This window comes from Theropithecus gelada, chromosome 11 (assembly GCF_003255815.1).
Source record: "Theropithecus gelada isolate Dixy chromosome 11, Tgel_1.0, whole genome shotgun sequence".
NCBI classification, from domain to species: domain Eukaryota; kingdom Metazoa; phylum Chordata; class Mammalia; order Primates; family Cercopithecidae; genus Theropithecus; species Theropithecus gelada.
In genome coordinates, this window is record NC_037679.1 from 123,606,410 (window position 1) to 123,627,445 (window position 21,036).

At 39.7% G+C, this 21,036-nt stretch overlaps 1 protein-coding gene across 3 annotated transcripts in view; it reads right to left on the reverse strand.

Annotated features, from left to right (window-relative positions):
* Positions 1-21,036, reverse strand: part of TMTC1 (transmembrane and tetratricopeptide repeat containing 1) — a 286,278-nt gene that overhangs the window by 79,414 nt on the left and 185,828 nt on the right. For all 3 annotated transcript variants that reach the window (XM_025402401.1, XM_025402400.1, XM_025402399.1), the window contains one exon: positions 6,902-7,069. In XM_025402401.1, coding sequence (XP_025258186.1) covers positions 6,902-7,069 — 168 coding nt within the window. The remainder of the gene's footprint in view (positions 1-6,901; positions 7,070-21,036) is intronic.

The following is a 21,036-nucleotide window of genomic DNA, read 5'->3' on the forward strand; positions in this document are numbered from 1 at the left end:
TACTTATATGTGAAATCTTAATAAGTGAAATTGAACACATAGAAAATGAGAACAGAATAATGGTTAGTAGGTGTGGCAAGGAGAGGAAATGAGAAGATATAGGTGCAAGGGTACAAATTTACAGTCATGTAGATGACTAAGTCTAGAGATCTCATGTACAAAAAGAAGGCTATAGCTAAGAATATGGTACTGTATATTTTAAATCTTTAAAGAGAGTAGATTTTAGGTGCTCTTACTATTAATACAAAAAAGAAAATAACAGGTAACTATAGGAGATAATGGATATGTTAAATTGCTTACCTGCAGTAATCATTTCACTGGATATGCATATCAAAACATGTTGTACACCATAATTTTATACAATTAAAAAAAGGAAAAAGAAAGAACATGGAATAAAGAGGGTTGCTTCCTTTTACTTTTCCTCTATTTTATTCCCTGTCTGAAAAGAAGGATAAATAATATCATAGATGGTGTTGATGAAATTCTGGCTGCATGGAGAGTACCTAACGAGTACCATCAATGCCCAATGTTGGCACCAGCTGAGGTTGATAAGATAGCCTGAAGGTTGTATATTTTTAAATGTACAGTTGCTAAAGGTTTTTTTTTTTTTTTTTAGCCTATCTAGTGAAGCGCAATGTATTAAACTGTCAGGGGAACCAACTCCAGGTTTTGCTGAAAACAGAGATCAGCATCTATCTTGTGCTTTACCCTTTATGAAGAGCTCCTCTCTGTTCACTCACTTAAACCTTGCTGATGGGGTTCCATATGTCTGAGCTGGCTTCCTTTGGGTCTAAAATGAGGCAAGAACTACATTTGCCCTGTTCTCTGAACAAAACCTGCTGCAGACAAAGGAAAATACTCATGCTTCTCATGTACTAGAATGAGGTCCCTTCCTCTGCTTTTAAGAGGCATCCAGTAGCCAAGAAGGACACATCCTCCTTATGGCCTAATGAGAACTTGTCACTCCTATGGTACCCGGAATCACAATCCTCGCACTACACAGAATAGGAGGACCCAAAGGATCCCTGGTGACCATTTCATTTTCTTTGTCTTCCTCTCATTTTACACAAGAGAGAGCCAAGCCTTAGAGAGGATCAGTGGTCCAGTCACAAGTGACAGTATTGCATTTCTACGACAACCAAAGGCATTTCCTATATAGATTGTGGATACTTCTTTTCGGAGGTGGGTGCTAAAATACTAACACTATCTTTCATTTATGATATCTTTATGGTTTATAAAATCTCCTTATTTGAATGTTAAAAAGTAACTAAAATGTATGACAGGTAGCTAGGATTTTAATATAATTTTTCAAATGATAGTATCCAACATAAATTTAGTCATATTGGCATTACATTTAGCCAAGTAAGCGTATTAGTAATGGCATTAATAATCAAATTTCTATTAAGGAAAATTCCCGACTTTTTCTATCTAGAACTAAATAGCGCATGGTAGTGGTAAGTTTTGAAGGCAACTGTGATTATAGCAATGAATACAACTGACATATTTATTGAAATTGATCCTTTTCTCTGTGTGATTAGCACAGTAATTCTAACTTACGCCCCACCCGAGGAATAGACAATTGGGCCTGTGGAAACATGGTCCTTGCTGAGATCAGGGCATTGTTTCGTAATGGCAAGAGGAAGTAATAATGTTCCTAACAGGCAAGCAGAAGTGGGTGGAGTCACTAAAATCCTAAGAACACACTGCTTTTTCCCATTGTGGGTTTTGACCTTTATGTTCTCTCTGTGATATTTTTCTGCTATGTTTTTCTAGGCTTTCATTTCAAAATGAACAGTTTGTGAAGAAAAGGAAAATAAACAACAAGCCAAAGGCAACACTTTCCCTGGAACTTAACTGGCTAGGTCACCCTTCCCTCCAGGAATAGTCTCCCTGTTTGCTTTTTTGATGCTTCAATTTCATACTTCCAATTATTATCACGGAAACATCCAGCTATACCCATATTTATTCCACAGAGAAATATAATATTCATAAATTATATGACTGAACTCAAAACCCCGTTAATAATTACAAGAGTGATTATAAATAAACATCTCCCTTTCAACTCAGGATTTTAAATTCATGCATTTCACATATCTCCCTCACACCTTTTATTGTGGAAAACTAGATAAATAACAAAAAAGCTACTTTAATCAGGTGTCTCTCCAAGGTTTTAGAACATCAGTTTGTTTTGTTGGCATCATTGGACAATAGGTCAGGAGGACCATCCCCAAATTCCTAATTACAAAACAAACATGAAAAAAATATTCGTAGTATTCAGTCAGAGGTTAGCAAAAAGGAAAGGAAGAAGAATTTGTGACTCTCCTCAATTCTGACCCCTGCCTTGACCTGAGATTTTATAACGCCACACACAGGATGGACAGTACTTATGGAATGCTTACTTTAAATCAGGTGCTGGGCTAAGCAACAGTTTCCACGGATCATTTCCTTTAGTCCTTCCTGTCACTTGTCAAATAGGTAGTATTACTGTGCCTCCCATATTACAGATGAGGAAATTGAAGCTCAGAGAGATGAAGACCTTTTTGTAAGGTTACAGACCCAATAAATCATTGAGCAGATATTTCAGCCAAGGCCAGTAAATGGTCAGAATCAATCGTGAAGTTGATCAACAGTTGATGCTTAACAAAATCAGTACCATAAGACCGAAGTAACATTAGAATGTCACTATCACAATGTTTATATGATTGGCAAGCAAAACCACAGCCTGTGGGCCATGAGTGTGTCCATGTGTTTACATTTTGTCTTTAGTCTTTTCCCCAAGACAACATCAGAGTTAAATAGTTGCAAAAGAGGCTGTATGACCCACAAAGCTTAAAATATTTGCCATCTGACCTTTACAAAAGAATCTGTCAGTACCTGGTTTATATTCTTTTCCCTGGGAGGTATTCTAAATTCTCTGCCTCAGCAATTCAGAGAAGGGGAAAGAGAACTACTGTTTTTCCTACAGAGTAGGAAGATGATCTAGGCCATAAATGTTAATTGCTGGTCTGTGGATCACTTAAACAGTTCAGGAATGGGATTTAGAGAGACCCTGAGCTGGATGCAAAAGGAAATATGTTTGTCCCTTTCCAGGTATTTTGAAGATTAGGAGAGGGAAGAGGGTTTAATCTAATCAAATTATGTTATTATATTTATATACTCCAAACAAATGTAGGGTTCTGGGCTGTCACTAGGCCCAACCAGAGCTATGCGGTGATCTACCCACCAGTTCAGCACATAGAACAGCTTCTTACTGTAAGAATTAAAGAAAATATGCCTTGCAGCTATGATCATAAATCTTTTTCTCTCTGCTTATACTTGAGCTAGCTTAGGTTAAAACACAATGTAAAATATAGGCATGGCAAAGTTTATGTATCTTTTGATTTTTATACCAGATTTGGGTTCAAATCTTGGCTTCTGTAAAGGCTATTTCAGTTTAGACAATTTACCCTGTCCACACCTCTGATAAGACACAAGTGCTGGGTTCTTGTGCTTTTTGTGTGTAAGGTTCTTGCTGATAGAAAAAGTTTTGGCCAGGCACATTGGCCCATGTCTGTAATCCCAGCACTTAGGGAGGCCAAGGTGTAGAGACCAGCCTGGGCAATACAGTGATAACTGTTCTCTACAAAACATAAAAAAATATTAACCAGGTGAGGTGGCACACACCGATAGTCCCATCTCCTCGGTAGGCTGAGGTGAGAAGATCACTTGGGTCTAGGAGGTCAAGGCTGCAGTGAGCCATGATCACGCCACTACACTCCAGCCTGGGTGACAGAATGAGACTTTGTCTCAAAAATAAATCAATGAATAAATAAAATAAAATTGTGCAGGAACCCCGCATCTGTATCTCCTAAAAATATATCACACAGTGGGATCTTTTGTGTAAAAGGAGGCCTCCGCTGGAAAGGCTGGAGCTTGACCAAAATTTGTATTTTCTCAACACAAAGTTCTATCTTAAGATACTCTGTAAGATTGCTCATGGAAAGGCCAGGCAAAACCATCCCACATAATTAGAGAGGCCTCGGTGAGGCCATATGTTTTAGGAATGGTCTATGGGTTCATTGTCTGGAACAGAGGGGAAGATGGAGTCTCTGCCAAGGGCATCACCATCCCTGAAATTATTGTAAATTTTTCTTACTTAACTCAGCCGGCTTGTGTTTTGGGCCATTATGGCTAATTTAGGGTTTTCTCCTCTTTTAATACTCAGCTCAGACCTACAAGAGCGTAATCCTTGACGGCCTGAATTGGTCTTAGTCACCTACCCACCCACCTGTACTTACATAGTGTTCTGGGTTTAACACTGCATTATAATGAAATATGTTCATGTGTTGCCTCCCATGCAGATTCCCAGGTCCTCTATGCACATTCTCTCTCTCTCTCTCATCCTAGAACACACTGCATAGTAACAATCTGAAAACCTTACACAACATTTCCCACGTGCCAGAAACTGTCCTGTGCATCTTTCACATACTATTTTATTCTTACACTATACTCAGCAGATAAACATTAGTATTTTACATTGTAAAATGAAGACACTAAGGCACAGAGTGGTTAAGTAACTTGCCTAAGATCACACAGCTATTCAATGGCAGAACTTGGAGCAGAGCCAGAAAGCTTAACTCCAGACCCCGCACTCAACCACTAACCTTAACGTGCCTCATAGATTCTCAGCAAATGTTTGTTTGACTGATCTGAACATTACTCAGCACAGATGAATTCATAAAAACATCTGTTCTGGCCTTGAAGGAGAAAGAACAGTCTTAATAGTCTTTTAAAGTCTCAGATTCTTAAAAGTTTTCTCAGGGCATAGATAAATGATAATAGGCAAAGATTTCTAAAAAATATCAATAGCTTTCATTTGCACATTACACAAAATTTCATTTGACCACCAAAGGTCTCTTCAGTTACAAAATCTCTTTAAGGACAAATGTCGAATGGCTGTTGTTTAGAAATCAATTGATGTGAAGATACTACATACTTCCATCTAAAACAATAGAAGTTTCTGGATGCAAGGTCAGTCAGGTATTTTTTTTTCTTTTTTTTTACATCGTTGGCATTAGCTGTAAAAGGTTTGAGTACTAAGTCTGCCGACATCCATTCCCAAAGTTGCTCTGATTAAGCAGTGAACATCATTAGAAAATACAACCACTGTTAGTACCTTTATGCAGGCAGAAGGTTTAACACAGGGCAGAATTGTTTTGAAGTTTCTCATAAAAGCTCTGACTATTGAAAGAGAAAGGAAGAAAAAATTATGCCAACAGAACTCAGAGGAAGTTATATTACTGAACTTAAATACCCCTGTGTTTACAGAATGACCTCAGTTAGCATGAGGCAGAAGGAAGGAATGAGCCTGTTGTGAGAATCGTGTTTAATAGAAAGGGGCATGACAGGGACTTAACAGAATCTGATACCTAAGAGTGATTTTGCAGATCTGTGTGGGAAAAAAAGATACATTAAAAAAAAATTCACACAAGAAACTACATTGAGCTCCCTACAGTACCCACTGAAATGATCATAACGATGATCATGACAATAATATGTAATAATACATAAATAAAATAATAGGACATGCATGCCAGACTTTTTGTTTTACATTTTTAAAAATATATATTTTAAATATATATTGCCAAATATTATAGCAAAATCAAATACATTATTTAAAAATAGTAGAAGAGTGCAGTGAACTTCTGTCTTATTTGTTCATTCACTCATTCATTTATTTTTGGCAGCCCAGAGATTATTCCCCGTTCTTACGGTGCTTGGATTTCCTGCTGGGAACCTCCCTGTTGCCTCACTTTGAGAAGTCTGGGTGGAATCCCAAGGGGTTCTGCCTGCCCTAACTCCCTCCATGGAACTCACAGGAGGCTTCTTGGTCAGTCAGTCATCTCAGTGCCCTGCTAGGGACAAGGGGCAGGCATGTGACTAATCTTAAGTTCAACCAAAAAGCTTTCTTTTCTTAGGACTTTGATGCATATTTCCAAAAAACTGGTGTTAAGTTTACCTGTTTGTTTCTGAGACGGTGCTCAAGAGGGATTGTCCAGATGCCTGTTTCCTGTCTTGGGTGTGCCGGGTTCTTCACTTCCCTTCAATTCTGTATGCTTTCCTAGCCTCTTCCAACAGTTTCCCCTTTTCTTAAGTGATATCAGCTCTGCTTCAATTGTTTGCCCCCAGTGAATAAGTGTTGGGTACCAGCTAATCAGGAAACCAAGTAAAAATCATGCTGACTAAATTGACCAATCAGGCCATAAGTGAGGACAGAAGCTTGGAAGAGGCCCAGACTGGGGATTCTTGGGAGATTGGGCAAATACTGTTTGGGTGTCAGGTGTGGCAATGCCAAGAGAGCCAGGTGAAGGTCACCAGGGCTGTGACATTTAGTGAGGCTGACTAAGCCCCAGAAACATAGCATCATGAGTGGCAGTCTCAAAGAATGTTCAAAATTAAGGTTCAAAATAAAGCAACTAGGTCACAGATCACAACATAGCATGCTGGAATATTCTAAAGAAGGATACTGCATTTCTCTTCCCTCTGGCTGTGTGCTCACCTTTCGCATGCACTTGACTGAATAATGAAATTAGGCTTATCGGTTTCACTTTGTTTATAGCTGATTTTACAGCCCCGCTCATCATTAAAACTGTTTCCATCTGAATTCACAGACTCAAAAACTTTCCCAGGAGCCTTATTTTCATAAATTCACTTCGAATGAGCTCATGTTAAGTTTTATACATCATTTAAAAATTCTAAAGTTAAAACCCCAGATAAAATTACATCTTCCATTTAAAACTTTTACTAAAGATAGTTTTCCTTGGTAAATACTGCCAGGCCCATGTTACCTCATTTGTTTGGAAACAATTTGTAAGCAAAGAAATAAGCAGGAAGATATTTACTTTTATCTGTCTAGTCATACCTGAATAGGGACTCTCTTGAGAGCCAAATTTCATTCTGTTTCACAGTTTTCCAAGAGAAAAGCAGCAGCAGCAACACAGTGGACACAATCAGGGTGGTGGCCCCACATCGATTCAGCCAAGTACACAGTTTGCTCAGTCCGTGCACAAAAAGGATGCAGTAGCCCATGCTGGAAAACAGAGTGGAAGGAATGGGATTACTTTGGGGGTGCAATGGCTTCCCCCCAGAATTATCTCCTACAAAACTAACCTTCATATGAAGCTTGTCCTGTGCTAGAGAAACAAACAGAAACTCCCCTGCCTTGGACAACATTAACATGTTAGTTCTCTGAAGCGCTGCACTAGCATATTTGCTATGTCTTATCGAAATATTTCTTGCTATTTCTTCAGTGTAGAGAATGATAGAGTCATCTTGCAGGCTCAAAGTGCCCTGGATTTTAGCAGCTGAGGCATCATGAGAAGTCTCACATATAAGCTTTTGGGTCCTGAACGGATCCTCTGACCCAAGCTCCCTCATGTCACTTTCATTGTATAACCCTATTGGCACCATGTGCCCAAATTTGGAGTCTATGCTGCCACAGGTCACATCACAGCTTTGTAGGGACAGTGTCTGAAAGCTCTGCGTCAGGTCCTGGAAGGGATGCTGGTCACCAAGGAGGACTGTTCTCTGTTTCCAGGGCCAGCTGAAGCCCTTAAACTTTGGAAAATCTACCCACAGGCCGACTCCTGAGCCTCACAACTTGGAGCTCATCACAGACAAGCTGTATTGATATGCCTAGCTTTACCGGTAGGTACAGGGCTCATGTGTTATCTGAGTAGCACTTTGTATATCAGCATTACATCTCTAAAAGCCTTTGGCTTCGTGCCATGTGGTCCCTCACATCATCTATGTGCCCATAGAGACACTTCCTGCCTGCCACTTGGACACAGAAGAATATAAACTTGCAGTTTATACCCATTATTGCTGTGTGGATTTTAGTTGAAATCTGATTTTTTTTTTTTTTTTTTTTTTTTTTTTAGACAGGGTCTCACTTTGTCTTCCAGGCTGGAGTGCAGTGGTGCGATCATGGCTCACTGAAGCCTCAACCTCCTTGGCTCAAGTGATCCTCCCTCCTCAGCCTCCCCCATAGTTGGGACTATAGGTGTTCACCATTACACCCAACTAACTTTTGTATTTTTCTGTAGAGATGGGGTTTTGCTATGCTGCCCAGGCTGGTCTCGAACTCTTGGACTAAAGTGATCCACCTGCCTTGGCCTCCCAAAGTACTGGGATTACAGGTGTGATTCTTCCCAAAAATCATAACTGCCAATTATTACAGAATATCTTCAGAAAGAAGCAAGCTTGTGTAAAGGTATCCTATATTAGAAACTATTACTAACAGAAATATTAATACAGCCCCAAGTAAATACAGCCCATATACTTGTTCTCTTTTTTATTCATTCTTTCTTTTATGTGGCTGGCAATATTCTAGGAACTAAACATATATTTATAATAAAACACAGGCTCCACAATCAGAGAACGCCAGTCTAGTGAAACAGGTTGCTCTAGTTAATAGAAACAACTAAATATTCTCATTCCCAAACACACCTGCTTAAAAAAACTTTTTTCTCCACCTTCTGTTCTCTGTATCAAGAGCAGAAAAACAACAGAGAAGCATTTGAGGTTTCTGACTTGGGAGACCCTGGGAATCAAGTTGGAGCTCTAATTTCTTCCTTCAAGTCCCATAAGTCGGTTAGTCCAGCTCCGTAAGTTTAGGGTTCACTGTTCGGCCAAAGAGAGTCACTGTCCTACTCCCCAATGAGGAGGATGATTTGAGCTTAAGGAGACCCATGTTCCCCAAACCCCCACCACAAGCACTGGATTTGACTGCCACAGATATGTTGCAAGAGCTTTGCACTTGTCAGAACAGAGTCTCTAATGTAAAAACAAAAACCCAAACCAAAAACCTCTTCTCACTTCCACAACTCCCTTGTTCAACCTTAAAGGTATGGAGCTTTCTATAAGTCTTACTTATATGGTACAACTGACCTTGCTGGTGTCATTTGCTGTGCCTGACCACAATGGCTGCTCAAGTTCATAAGCCTGCTTTGCCCCCTGTTCCTCTAGCTGCAGCTGCTCCCAACCCAAACTGAGCGGGCCATCCTATGAAGCCTTCTGGGCTCCGTTCTTTCATTCATCAGATATTTAGCTATGTACCTAACACTATTGCAGATATCAAGAACATATCAGTGAACAAAAGAGACAATAATCCTTATCCTTGTGGAATTCACATGGGTGGGGAATAACAGCTAGTGAATAAGTAAAAAACATATAGGGCATGTACATTGGTTGAGATTTTAATGTAGGTGGTCACAGAAGGCCTCATTGACATTTGAGGAAGACCTGAAATGCATAGGGAATGTGCCATGCCGATACATCCTTACAACCCTATGGATCACCTTTGTTAATGTTTAACCCATGAAAACACTAAAGAAAAAGGTTAACTGGCTTGCTGAATTAAGTCTTGTGATAGTGTTAGGTCTTGGGACCCCAACTGACTACGCCAAAGGGAAAAAAATGTTAAGTTGAAAGCTGACTCATGCAAGAAAGTACCTTTCCTTTTGTTACTAAGCAGTTAGCTACAGATAAAAGCTTAACTATCTCCACAGATAGCTACTCTAGGTTCACCTTATCTTATGTAAAGTGCTGATTTACTGGGGGTGAGAAGAATACATAATTGACCATTCCCCTATCTGCTCCTTTTCTCTGGCAACATGAGGATTCAGTCATGTGACCATACATTCCCACTTTCCCCTCCAGCCTGCTTTTCCCCTTTAAATACTGAAGACCTCAAAATCATCTTCGGAGAGAGGCACAGACTGCAGATTGTTTCTGTGATTCTGTGTTCCTTTCTTCCAGGCATGTCCTTAATCTTGGCAAAATACATCTCCAAATTCATTCACACATGGCTCAGATACTTTTTGGTTTCCAGGTCACCCATCTAGTAAATAATAGAGCAAAGATATAAACCCAGGAATTTCAAATTTCAGAGCCCACACTCCATGTGCAGTCCTGCTGTAGAGGATTTGGCTTGACCAGCTGATTCCTGTGTTCCTAACACCTTATCACACAACATCACCTACTTTCTTCCCAACTACTGAATTCATGACATCTCAATAGTCATTTTCTGCCTCCCTGTAGGAACAGAGCTGCCACCTGGCAGAACAAAGGGGAAGGAGAACATTGGGATTCCAACAGCTCCAGAGCAATGGCCACAAAGTGGCAGAAGACAAGAATAAGGAAGCTAACACCACAAATATTTAGCTGCATTATGTGTTTGCGTGTCTAGAGAGCACTTCCCGTGTGGCGGGCACTGCGCTAAGTGCTTTGTATGGGCCTGTCCACAATATTCGCAGTGCATGGGGGCAAGGACAGTACTGGTTTTAAATATACTATCTAATTAAAACATTTAATCCTCATTATCCTCCATTTCATAAATGAGGAAACTAAAGCTTAAAAGAGTTAAGTAACTTGCCCATAGTCCCAGAAGCTAGGAATGGGGTCAGATCTGGAGGTTCAGTGCCCTAATGCTCTGCTATAATCTAGGGGCCAGCAATAATTAAGGCTTTCAGCCCATGCAGTCTTTGTCATTAGTATTCAACTCTGTCTTTGTAGCAGGAAAACAGCCATCCACACCATGTAAACAAATGAGCATGACTGTGCACCAGTAAAATTTATTTATAAAAACAGGCAGCAGGCCACATTTGGCTAATGGGCCACGTACAGCAAGGAAAAAAAACAAGAAAAAAACTTTTATCTGAGGAATGAAGTCCTTTTCATTATCAGGCCCAGAGAGGCATTAAAATGAGACTGCAATCACATCCTATTCCCCTCTTTGAGCTATGTATTCATTTTTTGAAACTGCTTGTTATTGCTACAAGAGGCTATAAAGTAACCTAATAATGCCACACAAGACACTATAACCCACACCCTACAGCTTAACAATGGATAGCCAACACTAGTCAGTGTTATTCAATGTAAATCAATGAGAATTCCTGACAAATAACTTTGTATCAGCCCACTCCCTGCCTACCCCCTTTTGCCTTTAAAAAATCCACTTGTGGCCAGGCATGGTGGCTCATGCCTATAATCCCAGCACTTTGGGAGGCCAAGGCGGGCAGATCACGAGGTCAGGAGTTCGAGACCAGCCTGATCAACATGGTGAAACCCTGTCTCTACTAAAAATACAAAAATTAGCTGGGCATGGTGGTGCACGCCTGTAATCCCAGCTACTCGGGAGGCCGAGGCAGGAGAATTGTTTGAACCCAAGAGGCGGAGGCTGCAGTGAGCCAAGATTGTGCCACTGAATTCCAGCCTGGGCAACAGAGTGAGACTCCATCTCAAACAAACAAACAAACAAACAAAAACTAAACAAAACCCACTTGTAACTGCTGCTAATTGGACTGTGTAAATTCAGGGCAACTTGAATCTATTCTGCTGGGTTGGGATCCTCAGCCTTGGCCCAAATAAACTCTCTACTTTATTAATTTTGCCTCAGCCTCTTCCTTTTAGGTTGACAATAGTTTGTGGATCCCTGCTATAACCAGAATGAAGGAGAACACATTCCTTTTCAGTCAGCACATGTATCAAGTAACATGAAAAATTTTAAATCAAATATCCTTATTATTGACATATGGTTTAAAGGAATGTTAAGCCATATAAAATAATCTCTACTTAGGTTTGCAAATTTCTTAGAGAGTATCACATTCTTAAAAGTCTGACACAAATATCACAGAGATCAAGATGTTTCTCCACTATGAAACTTCATCTTTCAGCATCTGCCTGAATGCAGATCTCAGCAGCAGGGGAGAGAAACACACTCTTTCTCTCTATCGCTAGGGGCAGGACATGGCCTCCTTTTGAAAGTGGGAAGTCAAGCCAATGAGAAACGACATGCTTTTCTGGCCTTCAGGGAGATGAAACCATTGTCCAGCTTGCTCTGGTCAGTCTGGTGAAGGAGGTTCTGGGCTGCTGATCAGAGGCCTTCACAACACACACAAAAGAGCCAGTGCAAACACTGACACTTCACAAAATCATAGCCTGGAGAGACCAAAGCCAAACTCAGGCTGCTGACTGTGTGGTTTAGCTCAGTACTAAGACGCATTTTCAAAGCACGTTTGAGAAAGAACCACCACCACTGCCTTTGAGAATGTAGCGATCTGACACACAGAGACACCTCTCTCCTTAACAGGCTGGGGGTATCTCCAGTTTTGATTTTATTGACAAACTGCTAGGCATGCAGCACTTAAATAACTAAAAATGCTTGCATTTCTCTTTCTGCTTTTATGATGCACATTCGAAGAGAATTTAATAGGAAATGCAAACCACCAATGTTTGTCTTTTCGCATCAGAATAACAAATGTTTTAAATCTGTTGTTTGGGAACTTGTTAGCAGCAAATCATTGCGTAATAGTGAGTCCAAAATACTTTCCTGAAACTCACCAAGAAGATTTTAAGTGAAAACAAAACAAAACAAAACACCTCTCATTCACATTTACAGCAGAATTCACAGAAGTGGAAAGATGACAGATTTCTACCTCTGGCCCAGACATTTTATATTTGCTATGGCTTCACTTTCTGCTTAATTATATGCAACAAAGAGTATCTTTTTGCTAATAAGTAGAACTGAAATTCTACCTTTTAATTTGTCCACAAGCTATAATAACCCACTGAGAGTATCTATAAGTAGCATTATGAATACAAGACAGAGGCAATCTTACCATTATACTCCTTTAAAGAATTCCCAATTTTAGAGAGTCTAAGTGAAACCTAGTCCGAATTCGCTTCATTCCAATCTGATTAGGGTCCCCGTTTCTCCCCTCATTCTTTATCTCAAACACTCAACGGTTGGAGAAATTTTCCAGAAGAATGAATATATTTGGATTAAGAAATATATTAATGAATTAAGAACTTATTCATATTCCAAGAAAAGAATCCCCAAAGAAATTTCTGTGTATTTCCTTAGACTCCCATGCTATGTGCTGAGATCCTGGGGTAAGTATGAAAGGATTCTTTCTATATATTTCTCCTTGAGACAGATTTCTTCTGTTCTTTTCCAGCATGTCTATGGCACAACTGGGAGAAAAATGCCAATGCTTTCACCTTCTGAGAACTTACCTAATTATCTTTTACTCCTCTCAGCCTTATAGTCTACCTACCAGCTCCAAAATTTATGAAACATCTAGTAGTAAATAAGGCAGGGCTCTGACATCAGAAAAGCCTCGGTTTGCATGTCCACCCTGACACTGTTGTTTGATCCTGGACAAATTATTTAAGTTCTCTAGTTCTTAATTTATTTATATCGTGAGGGAGAATAACAATTGTTTGTAGTGCTCCACGCCTGATACACAAAAAACAATCCATTATAACATTAAACTTATTATACTATAATGATATTACTGTTTGGCAATTATTTTTCTGCTAAATAGAGTAAGAAGCAGGAAATGTGTAAAGTTTGCATGTATTCCAGGTAGAAACAGACATGTCAAAACCAGGTTACTATAAGTATAGTCACTTCCTAAGGCCCAGAGGACTCTATTAGGTACAGTGGAACACAAATGTTCCAGTGCAGACTTCATGTTTGGAGGTACACAATGAGGAAAAGGGAACTGGGAATTCATTAGAAATTAAAGAGTCTGGAACTGGGTCAAAAGAGCTGGGCCCTTCTCGGGTTGAGCTGGGCCCTTCTCTGCTGTTCGTGAGTTCTGTGGCCACAGGAGAATCTCTCATGGAGCCTTTCTGATTTATTTTACAAGGGCTCAATATTTCCTGCCACACCCACATCAAAGAGTTGTGTGGAATAAATGAAATAGTGTATGTGAACATGTTCTGTAAACTAAAGGTGAAGTTAAAGGTATCAAATGCAGTGTTTTTGTGTTTATATGTGCTACCAGTTACACATTAATAAAATATGTGATTAGATCTGTAAATAACACCTCAAGAAAATTCAGTTTATCAAAGTCCAGATTGACCCAAAATACCTAATTTCATTATAAAAATTTTAAGAGTAAATTTCCTTGTGCGCTATTATTTGCTTCAAAAAGGTTTGATTCAAACATTATTTTTATAGATCAGATATTGCAGAAGGTAAGATACACTGGTAGTATGTGAAATATTGTAGCAGGTGTTTATGTTAATGTTCATTCACACACCAAGGACACAAACAAGTGCTTAAGCAAAGCCTTCCTCACAATCATTTCAAACTTCTCTCTACTCTGCAATGTACACTTTTTTGAAAATGAAGATAATGTAAAGTATAATCTCTTTGGTGAATTAATACATAATGAGGAAGCTTTTGCATTCAACCCTGATAAGAAATAAAAGTATTAACTGTTTGGAAGTTCAAGCAGGCTCTTTTTAGGATAGAATAACATTTTATTCATTCCTGAACTCTAAGCAAGTAAAACATAGCAGGGGCTGCTTCATAAGCGTAGTTGAATCATTGTGGTTGAAGGTATCAGAAACTAACATGGAAACAAAGGTGTACTTAAAAATCAATCAATCCAAGTTCACCTTGAGGATAATAAAACCCACGACTGTTTGTCACCAGAACTGTCCATATACAGGGCCTGGCTGTTTCCCCTTGATGGTGCCTTTACTCCAGGACTGGCTTCCTTCACTCCAGCCTGGTTGACGTAGTCTCAATTATTAATACATTTTCCATCAAGGCTTGGAAGACCTTTGGCCAAAGCTATGTGACTCTAAAACTGCCTCCAAAAATTAGGAAAACCATGTTCTCTACCCTTCTACAGCACACTCATCTTGTGAATCTGAGTTCTATCATTTCTTCTTCCACAAACTACTATATTTGAGAGTCCAGCAACTTCACTTTGGAAGCAAAGGTACACTGGGTAATGCACTATTTGTTGATGTCCTCTCCTCTAGTCCCATGAATTAATACAGACCTGACTGCATAGGCATAGACCTCATCATGTGTCCATCATTCTTTAATTCCCTACAATTGTTTTTGTAACCAGCATCTATCATGCTGGGAATTATGAGAAAACACAGGCAAACAAAATGGTGGTCCTAACCCTAATGAAAACAAGACAAAGAAGGTTGCTAAAACAGTAAGAGGGATTTGTTAAGATTACCAAAATCTGCATAAGGAGTCCCTGGTTTGAGATGTATTCTCTAAGAGAAAAGGAAAGAAAGAAATTCACCAATAACAACAAAGGAGCTTGATGAACAAGAGGCTGAAATGGCAACACTTAGGTCCACCCACGTCCTCCCTGCAAAGTCACAGCCCACTTTATACGGCACTGGGTGTGTGGCATCTGCAATTGAGTCTCCCTCTTCCATCCACAGAGGCACATTTCACAGCCCCCTTCAATACGGCATTGCAGAATGCTAACTTGCTAAGTGCTAGGGTTGTTCACTTTCGAGTTGCTCGCTTTTGAGCACAGAAGGTTAGAAAAGATATGAAGAGGTTTGAAGAATCAAAGGAAGAAAAAAGGGAAGGAAGAAAAAGGAGAGGCCTATACTTATGTTTCTTTGATTTCCTTTGACTTTAGTTCACCCAATCTCATTTGTACAGGGTAGATTGAAATCATGACTTGAAATTAGTTATGTGGCGTAGCTTACATTTCTACATGTATTATTGTATTCAGTCTCATCTGAATCTAAATTATACTTTACGCTAGATTTTACTTTCAAATCCTGATTTCCAAGACATCTGCTATTCACCACTTAGGGCTTAACAGACACAAACATTCATCTTTTATAACTAACAGAGTTTGGTAATATTAAGGGCAGAATTCCAGTCCGATAATTAACTGTTCAAACTTCTCTGCACTTTGATTGAGCACAACATATTGGCCAGTGGATCTCCAGCCCACAGGCACCCTGACCTACTCTCTGCTCACTTCATTCTAGCCATTGCTCTGCTCTAATATCGTATTGGTCTGTGATCTACAATCTCTGCTTTGACTAAACATTTAGTAGAACCCCTCAGCAAAGTCCTCCTGCTTCCCTTCCTGGTCACAACCTTCCCATAGCACTGCCCCATAGTCCTTGATGATTGACCACCAGTCTGGTGCAGTCCCAGGTCCCTCCCTTCCTGGGCACTGCCCTCAAGAGCAGCCCTCTCTGAATGAGACTTAACTCCTAGTTCTCACATCCAATTCTGCCTTCAGGTCCCAGGATGGAGTAGTTCATGCTGGCATAGCAGGAGCACAGGCACAAACACATTCAAGTTAAAATCTTTCTAGTCTTATCCCATAGTATTCTGAAGTAGAACTTTAATCAAGTTTTGAACCCCTTTGTAGGTTAATAAACCAGCAGAGAGTCTTTGGCTCCTTGACATTAAGGCTTTGTCCCATTGAGGACTGGAGACATGGGGAGGAATAGCAAGAGAGGAAAACAGGAAAGCCTGACAGACTCAGCTTTCTTTTACACTGTGGCGAGTAACATGGAAGATACCATATTTAAGAACGTTAGAACACTTCACTGAGATTAAAAAAGGACTTCTTTAGTTACTTTTCTGTATTTTTTTTCTTTTTTTTTTTTTTGAGATGGACTCTCACTCTGTCACCCAGGCTGGAGTGCAGTGGCACCATCTCAGCTCACTGCAACCTCTACCTCCTGGGTTCAAGCAATTCTCCTGCCCCAACCTCCCAAGTAGCTGGGATTACAGGCATGTGCCACCACACCTGGATAATTTTTGTAGTTTTAGTAGAGACAGGGTTTCGCCATGTTGACCAGGCTGGTCTTGAACTCCTGACCTCAAGTGGTCCACCCTGCTCAGCCTCTCAAAGTGCTGGGATTACAGGCGTGAGCCACCATGCCCGGCTGACTTCACTTTTCGTTACCCAAACTTTGGATTTTGCCACAGATTCCCTTCCAATGGTATCATTAAGTTTTATTTCTCTCTTTGTCTTCAGATCACATGGTGATCTCACATCATTGTTTCCTAGTGTAAAAAATGCACAGCCTTTCTCCCTCACCTTTCATCACTCTTGCTATGAAAAGAGAATCATGTTTTAAGATGACCATAATAAAACTGCATAAAAAATGGATTCATGGCTGAAACTAAAGAATAACTGAGTGGACTTGGGTTATTTAGCCAACACATATGTCTACTTATACATAAGCAACACATCCTCACAAAGCTGGTGCATTGAGCTCTTAACTGAAAACTGCGCATCAACCTTTCTCCTAGGTTTTGAGTTGAGTGGCTCATTGGCAAACCTACACAGCTTTTCCTGCCCCTCTACTGCATTGTACTATGAGACTTTCAAACAAAGAATGAAGCCATAAAACAAAACGACTGAATATTGGGCTCTGCCTGGCTCCCAGGCTTTCTACTATTCTTGTGACTTGGCCTCGACAAAATCTAAAGTGACTGGTTATTTGTGGGTCAACTTCATCCCATCCTTACCAGTCATGGCTTTAGACAAAAGACTCAGCACCACTCACCCTCTGGGGCAGTCTGACTGTGGTCTGAGGCCCCTGCTTAGGTATTAGGCTTCAGCTCAGTCCCCAAGTCTCACCTCATGACTTTCTGTGTACAGACAAATATGTAACCTGTTTTCAGGGACTACTGCCTCTCTTGGTAAGCCATCCGCAGTATCGTCTCTTGAAGAGAGCCATCTGACATTTCTTGTATCGCCCTTCTCAGTGGCCAGGGCCCCATTTCCTCCTGACATTCCTAGTGGCTGCTTGTCCATGTGAACTTTTTTTTCTTTTCTTTTCTTTTTACTTTTTACTTTTTTTTATTTTTATTTTTTTTGAGATGAGGTCTCACTATACTGCTCAGGCTGGTCTTGAACTCCTGAGCTCAAGCAATTCTCCTGCCTCAGCCTCCCAAAATGCTAGGATGACAGGTATGAGCCACCATGCCCGGCCAGTCCATGTGAACGTCTAAGCATCACCTGTTCCTGCTGCTTATGAGGATAGCCCACAACCTCACAGTGGCTGCAGTGAAGGCTCCATACCAAAGCTTCCTGACCACTTTCTAGGGCCACTGTCGGGCCCTCCAGAAAGCCTGTCCCATGGCAGATGGACTTCCTCCCTTTCCTGCCTCACTTCAGGGCACACATCTTCCCTTCTCCACTGGTCCATCCTACTGAATCTGACCAGACACAGACAGACATGCCATAAAATGTTGGGGGGACGGGGGAAAGGCAGTGCATAAAGCTTAAGAGGAAAAAAGCACCCTTTTTACAGAGCTATTCTGAATCAGAACACAGTTAAAATTTGGAGTTGCAAGGGACCTTAGAGATTATGTAGCAGAGGGTTATAAAAATGTTCTATTTCTAAAACCAGTAAAATTACCGCCCAGAAAATGGGGATGAATGGGGAAGAAGGAAGTGATGCAGGGTCATCTACCTCCTGCTGCTCTTATCGTCATGACAAGAATACCAGAAATATGGGAAAGATAAAATTTCGTAGTTTGTTAAAACTGCATACATTTAGCTTTATGCAAAATTCACCAGATTGTCTTTCTTTCTCCTTTCACCCCATAGTTTATCTCCAAACCAGTGAAAACCAGCATTTGGGAACTACAGAACAAGGCCAACATTCTGGTTTTACAAATAGAAAAACAGTAATCTGACCCTATTCAATGATTCTTTCAAGACGGCTAGCCAGTGGGCAACAGATAGGGCTGCGTGGAGTCCCAGTTCAGTTTTCTTCCTATTGGATTTGCTAAAGCAAGTTTCTGTGATTTCTCTGTTGATATTAATATTTGGCAAAATTGACTCACTCTCTTCTAGCAACTCCAAAGAAGCATACAAATACACACAGATGGATCATGAGAAGGGATCCCCAAAATCAGGTAACAGAGGCAGTGTAACTTCAGAGGTAATTTTTCTCCTTTTGCATTCTGAGAAATAAATCCTACAGAATTGTTTCAATAGTAATCCATGTTAGACTGAAAGTTCCATTTTGAATTGAGGGGTATGATTTCAAGATGGCATTCTGATAAAGATCGTACTGAATTTATAGATCATGCTGGGCATTTTAACAATATTGATTACTGCAATCCATGAACACAGGATATCTTTCCAATTTTTTATTTCATTGAATTTGATTTCTCAAAAAAGTTGTATTTCTCACTGAATTTTTCCATTGAATTTTATTTCTTCTATTTTTTTCATTGATGTTTTATAGCTTTCAGGGTAGAGATCTTTTGCTTCCTTAGTTAAATTTATTCCTAAGTATTTTTTTTTTTTGTAGCTATTGCAAATGGGATTGTTTTCCTTTTTAGACAGTTTGCTGTATAGAATAGCTACTGATTTTTGTAAGTTAATTTTGTAGCCTGCAATGTTAATGAATTCATTTATCCTGTTTTTCAGTGGAGTTTTCAGGGTTTCCTATATACATAAGTTTAATGTTGTCTGCAAACAAGGACAATTTAACTTCTTCCTTTCCAATGTGAATGCCTTTTATTTCTTTCTCAGTCATTCTTGATCAGTTGTATCCCAAAATATTGTTTCTGCCTTCACTTATTCCCATTCATTCTTTTCCCCCTTCTACTCATTCAAGTCTTCCTAAAGTAGCACAGGAATTTGCTCTTTGGCACTGAAGTGAATAAATCATCCTTAATCTGGCATGTGAATGAATATTTAGTGACTTTCTATAACTTTGAGAGCTATCATCAACTACTTCTGCTTCATCAATTCTAAGAAATTTTAGTTGATTGTAGCAGTTTAATGTGGTTTTTATAAAACACAAAAAAGATAGCCATAAAATTATATGCTTCTGCTGGGAAAAAAATGAAAGATCAAAATTTCTACAAAAGAATGATTTCAGCCCCAGACTCTCTTGCCTGTTCAAAAAGGAGATCTGCAAAACTGGCTTTGTCACCAGAAGAAAAGATTATTCCAATTTCTTTTGGTGGCAAACTCTGACCCTGAAGCAATGCAATGCTAAGCAGATAGCCTATTTCTGTCCCTTTCATCCACAGATTTCAAAGTGCAAATGAGAGGAAGGTGATATTTCAGACCTTTTCTGAGTTGAGATGGAGGATCAGAAGCCACAAGATTTAAGTGGCTTGTTCATTGTTAGGCATAAAGGTGGAGATGAGAGAGCACTGTTGGTCTGACTCATTCTGCATTTTTCTTATAAAATGGTCAAATCAGCCCTGTGGGATCGAAGGGACTCACCCGGGCTTCAGTGAGGCTGGACCTGACTTCTGTGAAATTTATGCGTGAGCATCTAAAGCTAGGATTTGGCTTCATAATAGCTTGAAACAAACATTTGATAAGTAGAAAGTTCACCTTCCTCAGAAAGATTACCAATTGAACATTCGACTTCATTTTCCTATTGTTCACTAAAGTTTCTGAGACAATACAGAATTTTTGCATAAAAGTGATGATCTGTATTTTCAGGATGTCATTGAGAACACCATATATATATGTATATGTATATGTGTGTGTGTATATATATGTACAGTATATGTATATGTGTGTGTGTATATATATATGTGTGTGTGTGTATGTGTGTGTGTGTGTGTGTGTATATATATATATATATTTTTTTTTTTTTCCCCCCTCAAAAGAGCCTGGATACTAACACTGTGGAAAAATGGCTGTTTCTTGTCAAGGTCAGGATGGAAGGAGATTCATGAAGATATGATTCCTGTGTTAAAAAAAAAAAAGATTCGGGACATGTTCTTACCATTCTCAATGCCTATATGTACGTTTATTAAATGGGACAGGCATTATCCAGTGCTCTGACACATCCACGGAATGCCTACAGCATCTGTAAAATCCTCTGTGGCTCTGGGGAAGATTTCAGAAACTCTTAGCTCAACTGTTTTGTCATTCTCCATTGAGACAGGGGCAGCTTATCACTGGTAGGTAAAATCTTTTCCTGGTCCCCGTTTTCAAAGAAAACTGTGAATATTTATAAAATGGCTTGATGAAGTCATCAGAGACTCTCTAAAGCCACAACACAGAAGTTTCCTTACCCAGACTTTAATTTCCAACTCATCCTGGACCACCTCAATTGCACAATTTTATATACCAGTGGAATCCAGGGCCAAAAGGAACATAGCTCCCTTGCAGTTTTAGTTACAATGATGACTGTGAAGAAAGATGGATTCATTAGAGGTACAGCATTCCATTCAAATATTCCTAAGATTCCTCTGGTGTC